Raw genomic sequence first — 12,280 nt, 5'->3', positions numbered from 1 at the left:
TTATTACCTAGGACGGGTGTCTGCAACCTGTGGCTCCGGAGCCACATGGGGCTCTTTGGGTCCTCTGCTGTGGCTCCCTGTTGGATGATCCCACCTCTGGCTGGCCGCATCCCTCGCTCTCCCCTCCCAGTCACTCCTCGCCTAGCCTGAGAAGGTAAGGGCAATGGCGGGGGATGGAGAAGCGGCCAGGGCAGAGAGAGAGAGATACAGAGAGAGGGGGAGAGAGAGAGAGAGCGACATAGAGAGATACAGAAAGAGGGGGAGGAAGGGAGGGAGAGAGAGAGAGATGTCAAAAGGGTTTTGTGGTTTCCGTTGTTTTTTAACAACTGGTTCTCTGCCCTAATGACTGGCTGGGTAGGCATAGCTAGGGTTCATGTGACTGGTGAAAGTGTGTGATGTCGAGTTGGCCATGCCCACCAAGGTTTTGTGGCTCCCGGTATTTTCTGTGGAAATGGGTCCAAATGGCTCTTTGAGTGTTTAAGGTTGCAGAGAGAGAAACCAGACTATCAGATATCTCTATCAGAGAGAGAAACCAGACTAGGAGAAACCAGACTATCCCAAAGCTCTCTAGACCATCAGTGCAGTAGAAGTGAAATAGCTTAGTATGTAATCTGAGATGCATCACTGTTCAACAGAAATTAATAAGATCAGTAAAGGTGATGGGGTGGAATTACACAAAGTCTAACTTTGAATTTATTTATTTATTTATTATTCAAACTTCTATACCACCCTTCTCCTTTCGGACTCAGGGCGGTGAACAGCCAAAATAAAAACATTTATACATAACATTACAATTAAAAATAGATTCAAAATAATTAAATAAATTTGGCCCGTAATTTAAAACTTGTCAATTTAAAATCCGTATCAAAATTTTAAAACCAACCCTAAAATCAAGACAGACCGGCTAACTGAAAAAAGTAAGTTTTTAGGGCCCGACGAAAAGTCCGGAGGTCGGAGATCACTCGTATCTCTGGGGGTAGATTGTTCCAAAGGGTAGGTGCCACCACAGAGAAGGCTCCCCTCCTGGGGGTTGCCAGCCGGCATTGTCTGGCCGACGGCACCCTAAGGAGACCCTCTCTGTGGGAGCGAACCAGCCGGTGGGAGGCTATTGGTGGCAGAAGGCGGTCCCGTAAGTATCCCGGCCCTAAGCCATGGAGCGCTTTAAAGGTGATCACAACACTTTGAAGTGCACCCGGAAGTCCACTGGAAGCCAATGCAGCTCGCACAGGAGAGAAGTCACATGGGAGCGCCCCGTCGCTCCCATAATCCCCCATGCGGAATGATGGAGATATGCAGAGAGATAAAGTAAGGAATGATGTTGCTTCACTGTCAATTATTTTGCCAAAACCAGGAGAGGAGTATAGGACTTCTGGACGATTGGTAATTGAAGTTGCCATTTTCCAAACCACATGGAAGAAGCTTTGAATGATGACCCCAGGGAGCTTTGTAAAACGTTACGTACCTCACAAAAAATAGTGATAAGTCAGATGAAAACAATTAACGATAGGTCATTCCAATCTCCCATTGTTTCTACACAAACATGATTAGATGTGTGGCCTGTGTGAAATGGAAAGTATACCATGAAAACAGATGTAAGTATGCACAGAAGTGCATTCATGGAAACAGAACATGTAGAATAGGCAGAATGGTGAACTACCGATAAAGCTTTAGTTTAGATGTTTTATAGTAAGGATTCTGGACTCCTGGTAGCAACAAAATATCTTATCTGCCTAAAATAATTTTGACAAAATGAAGAAAATTTGGCTGGTCCACTTCTGCGGCTTAAGAAAAATCATACCACTCAAAACTCTTATTTTATGCACGCACCTCCTACACAAGGCTCTAAAAAGAGAAAGTTTGCCAGTGGCCTAACATTTCAAAAGGGTAGAAAATTATTTCTGGTGAATTTCAAAATCAAATGTTTAAATTTAAAGTTGTACTTTTAGAGTGTTTTCTCCACTTCGAGTAGTGGAGTAGTTTTTTTAACTTCACCAAAATAATCTAGAAATCAAATGGAGTAGGGAACTGTATAAAAACTGTATCTTTTTTCACCAGAGTTAGTCCACATATAGCTGTATCTACAAGATTCGATTTTCTATGTCAGGGGTGTCAAACTTACACCGTCGTGGTGGTATCACGTGACATATTAGGACTTTTTTCACCTTTGCTAAACCAGACGTGGGTGTGCGCAGCTTGTGACACATCAGGCCCGCGGGCCAGGATTTTGACAGTCCTGTTCTATGTGAATCTCAGTGTTAATGCTGCAGTTATTTTAATGTTTACATTCTGCTTCCATTTCAGAGAGAGTTACTCAATGCTATTTTTCTTTATATTTTCTTGTATGATGTAAAAAAAATAGAGTGAAGTTCTCTCAAATAGAATAGAATAGAATAGAATAGAATAGAATAGAATAGAATAGAATAGAATAGAATAGAATAGAATAGAATAGAATAGAATAGAATAGAATTCATTATTGGCCAAGTGTGATTGGACCCACAAGGAATTTGTCTTCGGTGCATATGCTCTCAGTGTACATAAAGAAAAAATAAAATATATTCATCAAGTATCATAAAATACATCATTTAGTGATAGTCATAGGATACTAATAAGCAATCAAATCATACTAGGAAACAATAAAAACAGTATCAGTTGTAAAGATACAAGCAACATGGATATAGTCATAAGTGGGAAGAGATAGCTACTAGTAAGGATGAGAAGAAGAATAGTAATAAAGTCTTAGTAGTTAATTTGACAGTGTTGTGGGAATTAGTTGTTTAGCAGAGTGATGGAATTCGGGGAAAAACCTGTCCTTGTGTCTAGTTGTTCTTGTTGTTCATGACTTTACTGTGGGTAATTTATATTTTTAGCATCAGAATAGGTAGTTAGCCATTCCTTAAACTTGTTTTTTTATATAAAAAACACGTTCTCAGAGCCTCATTAGAATTATAAAATGTTCCAAAACCATTAGATCTGTTCAAAGATTATGTGGTGAAGAGCCCAAATTAGTATTTTGTTTGTTTGTTCTGTGCTACTCAGCTATGATTGGTGCTCAAAAAGTTTATCATTAATCCTTTTAAAATGTCAATGTATTAGGGATATACAGGAGGTATTTATGGTAACCTCTTTTGGTTGTGGCAGCTGTACTTTCCAGATGGTGAAGACAAAAAGGGATGGAATAGATTCAAGGACAATTCCAAGAAATAAAAATGATTTCTCTTATAAGAACTTCTGATAGTTGGTGCTGTAGTCCAGATTTTGATGCTCCAATATTAGAAGGAGTGGTTGAAGAAAAGGGATTGCAATATGCAGCTAGATTATGGGGCTAACTGATGATTAAGATGTCAAGCCACAATGTCAAGCAGCTCATGTTTAATATGCCCTTTCCAGAAACCCAAAGGACCAAACAGATGGAAGGGTTCCATCTTCCACTTACCAGTAAGAATTTGTAATAATTGGGATTCGTTTGGGAATTTTAGTTCCACTAGGCTCCATCTGCTGGTTCACTGTAAACAAAGAAGAAAATGGGAACTGGATTCTTTTTGAAGATCTTAATGCCTATATTAGATTTATGACATAAGATATTCCCTAAATCAAAAGTGGAAGTACTGATGCTGTTGAACATATCTCCAGTCCAGCCAACATGGCCAATAAGTGATGTATGTTGAAAGTTGTTGTTAAATATCATTTCGAAGGCCAAAGTTTAACTACGTTACTCTAAATTGAAGAGAAGAAAGCTGAAGTGAGTAGCATAGCTATGGGAGGTGCTATGTTCTTTCTTAGGGATTCCAGACTAAGTTGTAATTTAAAACTATTTATTATATAACAGTTTTAGTCATATACACTTTCAGGCTTTTCTCCTAAATCCTTCCAATTTCTGTTTACTACAACTCATTACATTGTTCTCTTTGTAAATAGAAACAATGATAAACCAATTCTTCTAATGTTCAAAAATATTTCAATATCAAAGAAAAAATACTCACAAATATCTCTCACAATCTCTCTCTCTCTTTCTTTCTCTCTCTCTCTCTCTCACACACACACACATACACACACACACACACATATACACACACCCCTCACCCAAAACTACTTCATGAATTCTAGAAGGTATTCTAATAAATCTGCCATGTCTAGCTGTCATCCCCTGTGTGAAGGTCACTTCAGAGCTTCCAGCTGCTGTCTCCGGCTCCAGCATTCTATGGTGAAGAAGTCTCCGTATCGTGAGATGCAGCAGTTGTGCGGTCTGAAGTAGAAGGGATTGCCACATCGCTGTGGTTCAGCTGAGATGGAACCTTTCTAAGATGCTTGACATTTTAATTAAAATGCTACCGTAATTCAAATAAAGACTCAGAAATGCTCCAGAAGATAAGGTCACACATGCTTTTATATAATGGCTGAAGTTTATCACCAGCCAAATTGTTACCAATGGGTACCAAGTCCCTACTTTCAAACCATCATTTAACTTAATGTTAATGTCAGCTTAATGTTTCTCTTGGACCCACTATTTTTGATGATGTCCTGCAACAGCTGAATCATCCACTTTCACTTGAGACAGACCAAAATGGTTGGTACAAATGTGCTGAGAAAGAAGCAATTTAGCGGGTGTCTGCTCTGAAGCCCTTGTGGGGTAGGATGATATGCAGTTAAAACCTTAGCAAATTCTTTTTTCCAGTTCCCCTCCCTTTACACTATGTGACCTGAAATTTCTCTTGCTCTTTGGAAGTACAGATATGCTTAATGTCACATAGGAAAAATGTTAAAGCCAGGCAACCCACAAATGTTGTTCATGATCCGTAACTGCTTCCTAAAGAGATAGAAAATGAGCAAAAATATACTGTGGTGCACAGAGAATGGCAACAGCTGAAATAACTGTCAAACAAAGCTGCCTCAGGGTAAGAATAGCAATAGCACTTAGACTGCTTTACAGTGCCTTACAGCCCTCTCTAAGCAGTTTACAGAGTCAGCATATTGCCCCCAACGATTTGGATCTTCATTTTACCCACCCCAGAAGGATGGAAGGCTGAGTCAGCCTTGAGCCTGGTGAGATTTGAACTGCCAAATTGCAGGCAGTCGGCAGTCAGCATAAGTAGCCTGCAATACTGCACTCTAACCACTGTGCCACTGTGGTTCATAATCAAAGAGTAATAATAAGTGACGTTGCTTGTTCTATGGAGTCAACAATATCTGTGCTCAGTTTGTCGAAGGAGGAGATGGTGGGGAATAGTGGCTGATTATCATTTGAAGGTTGAGTTTGCATTTAAGCAGTACAATTCTTGATAAAGCACTCCATGTCTGAATTGATATTTGACTATTAAAATCTGCCATGCAGAATCTGTTTTCTAGCATTATCTTGGGGTATCTCATGAACTAAGTATTTTGGCACTTTTGATTCAGGTATAACAGTCTAGGAGGACTAGTATATGTATAGGAAATTCAGAAACAACATGTTTAAATGGTTGATTGAAGCCATTTGTTGGATTGTATAATACTGTATATTAAAATCGTTTGAGCAAAGCAATGGAGTTCTTTTAACGAGAGTGCCTCAGATTCTAGCATAAATAAATCAACGGCCCCATAAAAAAACTTCTCCAGCAAAGAATTTGATCATAAACAAATAAACAAATAATGAAAAGGCAAAATAAAATAAAATAAAATAAAATAAAATAAAATAAGCCACATTTATTTTTCCAAAAATGTTTTGAACAACTTAATTATAAGTTTATAATATCCAAAGGAGTTGTTGGTTATAAGGTGGAAAAATGCTGTTTTTATCTATTGTATCTATGCAATTTATCTACCTTAATCCTCATGTACTCTAGGCAGGTTTATGTGGCTGAAGTATGTGTAGAACTAGATGGTGAGCTGTTAACCATTTAAATGAATGTCTCCGCAGATGAACATTAAAATCGCTTACAGTTTACAGTCCCCAATCCCTGAGCCGTGACCCAGTACCGGGCCTTGAGCCATTTACTTGCCTGCTGCTCACGTAGGACCATCCTTTCCCTTCCCCCTCCCACCAGTCCACAAAGCTGGAAAGGTTGGGGAACTCTGGTTTACAGACATCACAAACTCCATTACATAACAATCAAAACAAAAACATTGATTATCAAAGCAATCTCATTGTGTGGCTAGAATTGGAATAGCTTAATTATGAGAAAGAGTTCATTGTTTTGTTTTGTTTAGAATTACATTAGCAGATAAAGATAATGAATAACCCCTGCTGTGATTTTGGAAAATTAATTAATCTTCAGATGTTTTTTTTACAATGCTCTGAGATAACTAATTTAAATTATCCAATTCAGTTTTTGTTCTTTTATGTTAACAACCAATGCATTCAATTAACAGTAGGAATGAAAATTTATTCAATATAGTTGTCTCTTCTACTTCACTCAAAGAAGAGGTTATTTTGAGTAAGACTAAAAATATTACCTCTAAGAGCATTGAGGAGGCTAGTGCTAGAATTTCCAGATATTCTGAATTTAATTCTGAGCATCCCTTAGCATTAACCATGTTAATTAGGAGACTATTCTCCAGTACTCTGAAATAGTGATAGAAAAATTGACAATTGCTAAAAAGACCTTAAAATTAGCTATAAGTATATTATTTTACATTATTGATCCAGAAAATTTAGATCTCAGCAGGGAGATTTTTGTTCATATGACAGGTCTACTGTTTCTACTTCAAGATTATAGCATTTTCAAAAATTCCGGTATATCTCTCATCAGCATAATACGGAACAGAAAATATTCAGATTGGCAATAATAAAGAATTCTTAACATCTATCAATCTATTGATCACCTGGCAATGTGTGATGGGTGTTTTAGTTTTGAGTAGGAAAAGTATTGGAGCGAATCCAATAGTATGGATTGTTTTCATTCAAGTAGTCATGAATTTTGGAATCAATACAGTGTAGGAAGAAAAATCCAGTCTGGTTCCAAGCTGGGAGAAGGATGCTGGAAATAAAATGGAGTCTGGCTACAAGGAAAGAAGATTTCTGTTTATTTGGTTTCCAGAAACTTCAGTGACAGCAGCATCTTTCTGGGGTGGCTGACAAAATGGCTGAGTGAGTGGATGGATTTTTATAGAGTTCTGGGGTTTGTTGATTGAGATGCTCCAGGGGGTTATGCAATGTAGTGTGCTTTGTGTCTTTTACTATTCTAATAGTGGTCAGTAAATCCTATTAAGTCCTAAAGGTAATGTCCTGTCCTTAGAATTTTGGATGGAGGAATGTAAATTCTTAATCCCATCAGCTCCAGCCTAGGGGAACTTGTGGCTGAAGGCATTTTGTTTATGAATAGATTGGCCCAGTCTTTCTGAACGGATATAAAATCTCCATTCCAAAAGACCAGTTTCTTCTGCTTGAGGCTGTTTTCCTATGACAGTTATGGTCCACCAGCAGCCTGCGGAACTGGCAGCGGAGTCAGACAGTTAGGAGGCTGGGGAGGACCATGGGTCAGTCCTGGAGTCTGGGAAAGGCCCTGCCGAGGGCTCTGCATCGGTGGCAGAGATGGGGCCAGGGCCATCTGGGAGTGATGCGCGGACTCCAGAGCCTCCAGAGTCGGACAGCAGAGAGGCAGAGGAACAGGAGGAGCCTGTTCATAGTGCACGCATGTGCTCTCAGAAGGCAAGAGCAGCTAAAGCAAAAGGGATGACTTGGGAGTAAGGCCAGGAGATGATTGGCCCCTCCCATAAGGCTGAAAAGAGAAGCAAAGGCTCTTGGGCTCTTTGTAGGAAAGCAATGTTGCTAGATCTGTTTCCAGTTGGCATCTCTTGTTTCTGAACTTCGTGGGGCTTTGCCAAGAAAGGCAAGATAAAGGTTTGTGATAAGCCCGAAGGACTTTTTCTGAAGGACTTGTTTTGGAATTAATTTGGACTAAGGTGGGAATGAAGTAATTCTCAGCTGTTATAATAAAATAGTTTTGTTTGGGACTAATTGTGTCTTGTAATGACTAAGTGAGCCTAGAGTTTAGAATTTAGAGTTTATTAGATTTCTATACCGCCCTTCTCCCGGAGGACTCAGGGCGGTGTACAGCCATATTAAAACACATAGATATACAAAATTTAAAACCAATTAAAATCAAATATATAAAAAATTTGGCTCACAAGTTAAAATACACATACACCCATTATAACATTTGTATTAGGCCAGCCCGGCTTGCTGGAACAGAAGGGTCTTCAAGGCGCGGCGAAAGGTACGCTATGCCTAGATCACAACAGGCTGTTTTCTGCCTTTGTTAAGATTTTTCTGCATTTCTCCTTTGGGAAAATATAATATTCTTCCTCTTTTAATATTCCCTCAAATATTTCATTCTCTGGTGGGGGCGGGGACTTCCCACAACAGCATAGGGCATCAGTAGGCACTTATTATGACAACCCTCTTTAGAATTTACTTGAAAAGACTAATAAAATGTACCATTATACACTTTTCTGAGATAACCGATTGGCCACTCGGTGGAAAAAAGATCTAGGAAGATGTTTGAGCAAAATATAGAGTTTGCCTGTGTATTGGATATAATATCATTTGGGACTCTATTTTTCTGACTTGAAACCAAATCTTTAGAGATGTTATAAAAATCTATAGCATAGAATTGATAGGTTGTTGATATTTTCTCAAAAGAAAATACTGCTATCTAAACTTCACTTTTCATATTTATGGCATGAAGTGTCCGGTTTGAAAAAGAAAATCTAATTATATCAAAGCTGAAATTAGATTATAAAGATAATTTGCACACATTGCAGCAATTAAAATGATCACACATTTAGAGCTCTTAGATGTCACAAAGAATTGATTTTATAATATAAGAAAAACAGAATGGACTAGCACTAATAATATGCATCTGTGAATAGGGGACTTGTGATCTGATAGAATTTTTCCGCTAGTTGAAAGTGAGGTAAGATTGTTTTCCCCAGATCTGCTGTTAATGGTAGGGAGAATAAACTGGAATAATAAAGAAAAGGTGGAATGGAGACTTCAGAAAAAGGGGGAATTAAAAAATCTTGTAGAAGTTATTTTTGTCAAAATTCACATTAATATCATACATGTTTGGTTTGGTACAGCAACCAAACAAGACAGATGCAGACTTCAATGGATAGTTAGGACTGCAGAAAAAACAACTTCAACCAGCCTGCCTTCAATCGAGGACCTGTATACTGCACGAGTAAGAAAGAGGACTCAGAAAATATCTATAGACCCCTCACATCCTAGACGTAAACTGTTTCAACTCCTCCCCTAAGGTTGCTGCTATCGGGCATTGCATGTCAAAACACACAGACAGTTTTTCCCCTTGTGCCATCACTCTGCTGAATACCTAATTCCTACAGTACACTTTATGTCTAAGGATATTTAACCATTTAGTATGGATATAGTATATAGCCCTACTAAGCAGGTATATACAAAACTATGAAGGCTATTGCTTAACGCATTATAAGCTGCCCTGAGTCTCCGGAAAAGGGCGGCATATAAATTGAACCAATAAATAAATAAATAAATAAATAAATAAATAAATAAATAAATAAATAAATAAATAAATAAATACTATTATCCTTCTCATCTTTTCCATTACCTTCTCCTATTGGTATCTTATGATTATTTTGTTTGTATATACAATGAGGGCTTATGCAACAGAATCAAATTCCTTGTGTGTCCAATCACAGTTGGCCAATATTCTATTCTATTCTATTCTATTCTATTCTATTCTATTCTATTCTATTCTATTCTATTCTATTCTATTCTATTCTACTCTACTCTACTCTACTCTACTCTACTCTACTCTACTCTACTCTACTCTACTCCACAATGTTAATCAAATAAGGATGCAACCAAATAAGCATGCACTATATATTCTTTCTATAATGTCATAGAGAGGAAAAATGGTTTATTGAAATTTTTTCAAACAATTGTCTTAATCATAGTAGTTGGCAGTCACTGTGCTTCTTGTAACTTTTTCAAACTTTTTTTTTTAATTTGACAGGCATATGATGTACTTGAAAATGTAGAGGCTTCCCTTAAGCTTTTTGAATCTAAAGTTTTCAACTTGCCCATTTTGGCAATAAAACATGAGGAACTACAAAAAGAAATTAAAAATGGATCAGATAATGCCCTTCAGAAGGGACAAGCCTTACTTAGAAAACAAGATGCTCACAGGTAAGTATAATATGTACTGTGTTTTTCTTACTATAAGACGCACCAGAGTATAAGATACACCTTAATTTTTGGGGAGGAAAATAAGAAAAAAGATGATTGGTGAGTGGATTGGCCTCCTGGAATGCCCCCAATCACCTGTTCCCAGAGGTGAATTTTAGCAACAGGTTCGTTGATTGTGAGCTCTTTGCCTTGCTTTTTTTCCCAAGAGGCTTTTTTCAACCTTTGAAACCTCCATTTCAGAGGCTTTTTTTCCCAGCCTCTGAAAGCTCCCTTTCAGAGGCTTTTTTTTAAGCCTCTGAAAACTCCATTTCAGAGGCTTTTTTCAGCTTCTGAAACCTCTGTTTCAGAGGCTGTGTGGGGCTACATTCAGTGTATAAGATGCACCCAAATTTTCACCCTATTTTGGGGGGGGGGGAAGGTGCGTCTTATACGCCGAAAAATACGGTAACTGGAGAGTTCCACATACATTATAAAACATATAGGTGTGAGAATCCCTATTGGGAAATTATGTTTCTTTGAATGGTTAAATAGTGTTGAAATGAAGTCTTAAAATAGAGAACTTGAAATCTGGGCTTCTAAGTTCATATATAGGGTCATTTTTTATGGAAACTTTTCCCTATTGTATTCGATTTGGGTGTAGTCCTCTTGCTTAGGTTGGGGTTTTGTCACTTCGTTCAGAGTTGCTACAGTTGCCTCTAGACTCTTTACTTTTCTTTTAGTATGTAATTGCCCTCATCCAAATCCACTTATGATAGGTTGAGATTCCAAGTGATTCTACAGAATTTTGTTGGATGTCTCTCAAAGCCCATCCAACTGATTTCTTTTCTAGATGTTCTCAAGCCAGCGCAAGTAATGGTGAAGACTCCAAGCCTCGTTAGGATCAGTAGAAGTAGTACCTTCGTTTCTGTGTCATAGACATTGTTATGACAAGCAGTATGGGAGCCAGCATAAATGACTAGGAATTGTTATATAACATGGATGCCGCTATAAATATGAATAAACAAATGAACAAACAAGCAAACAAATTGATATAAGCAAAAGCAGTAACATCAATATGTAACCATATATGGCTAACCTGCCAGCCCATTTCTGCTTGCCCACATAAGCTTAGAAGAAGCAGTGGGCAAAGAAGGAAAACTTTGATCTTATTCATCTCCCAATATCTTTATAGTAAATGGAAATTGTCCTGATAGAAAATAGGATTGTTTTTAATAAAAATTCTATTAAGTTGTACATCAGTACAATGGAAATAAAGGAACAGCTGTTTTCAATTACATTTAGTTAAGGTACTTATGGTTATTCTGTTGTGTATTAAAGAAAGAAAATTCTGCCCATTTCCAGTTCAGAATATTTCCACTAATCATCATTTAGGGGGCGGTGGGGGGGGAAGTGATTTTCTTCAGTTCAGCTTTCACAAGTATACTTTTATTCTGAACAGAGGCTTTCAGATCTAATAAAGTTCCAACTGAGAATGCAATTCTTTTTTAGGCACTCAAATGATTTTCATGATCACTATTAATATTTTAATGGAGTTTGTATTGCTATTTAATTTCACAATGCTTTGCCAGAGAAAATTTCTGTTATAAATTAACTGAAGGTAACAATTCGTTCCTTAAGTGCAATTTTCTTATCCTAATTGTATGTGATAATCAGTTTGAAGAGAACTATCTTGCGTCTTTGCATTATTATAAATCAGCACCCTGGAGCTCAAATATTTAGTGTGTTTGTTGGTTGTTTGCCACATGACTGTGTGCTAATTTTTGTTTAAAGCAACATTTTTAGAAGAAGTGCTAGTCTTAAAACTCACAGGGGGAATATTCATTGTGAATTGTCTGTAAAAAAAATAAGTAAACTCTTTACAGCTAAAATTTGGATTTGAAATAGAAGCAGTTATATATTTTTTTAAACTGTATTTTAACTTAGGGTCTAATTTTGATAAAACCATCTAAATCAAGATTACCTAAAGAAGGTATATCTCCCTGATATATGTATAGCAATAATATATTACAGAATACTAAAATGATGTATTAAAATACGATACTTAATGTTCTCAGAGTGTTAGGTAATGCTAATTATGTAGGTAGTCCATAACTTATGTTCAAAGTTATGATGGAACCCTCAAAACAACCTAATTTT

The 12,280-nt window shown here is 37.4% G+C and overlaps 1 protein-coding gene across 4 annotated transcripts in view; it reads left to right on the top strand.

The window, feature by feature from the left end:
• The window catches only part of CCDC141 (coiled-coil domain containing 141), a 127,996-nt gene that overhangs the window by 66,067 nt on the left and 49,649 nt on the right, over positions 1-12,280 (top strand). For all 4 annotated transcript variants that reach the window (XM_034428601.3, XM_034428615.2, XM_034428613.2 and 1 more), the window contains one exon: positions 9,972-10,144. In XM_034428601.3, the coding sequence (XP_034284492.2) occupies positions 9,972-10,144 (173 nt within the window). The remainder of the gene's footprint in view (positions 1-9,971; positions 10,145-12,280) is intronic.

Source organism: Pantherophis guttatus, chromosome 1 (genome assembly GCF_059756535.1).
Source record: "Pantherophis guttatus breed Tessera chromosome 1, ASM5975653v1, whole genome shotgun sequence".
NCBI classification, from domain to species: domain Eukaryota; kingdom Metazoa; phylum Chordata; class Lepidosauria; order Squamata; family Colubridae; genus Pantherophis; species Pantherophis guttatus.
This window is presented reverse-complemented; position numbering and strand designations above follow the sequence as displayed.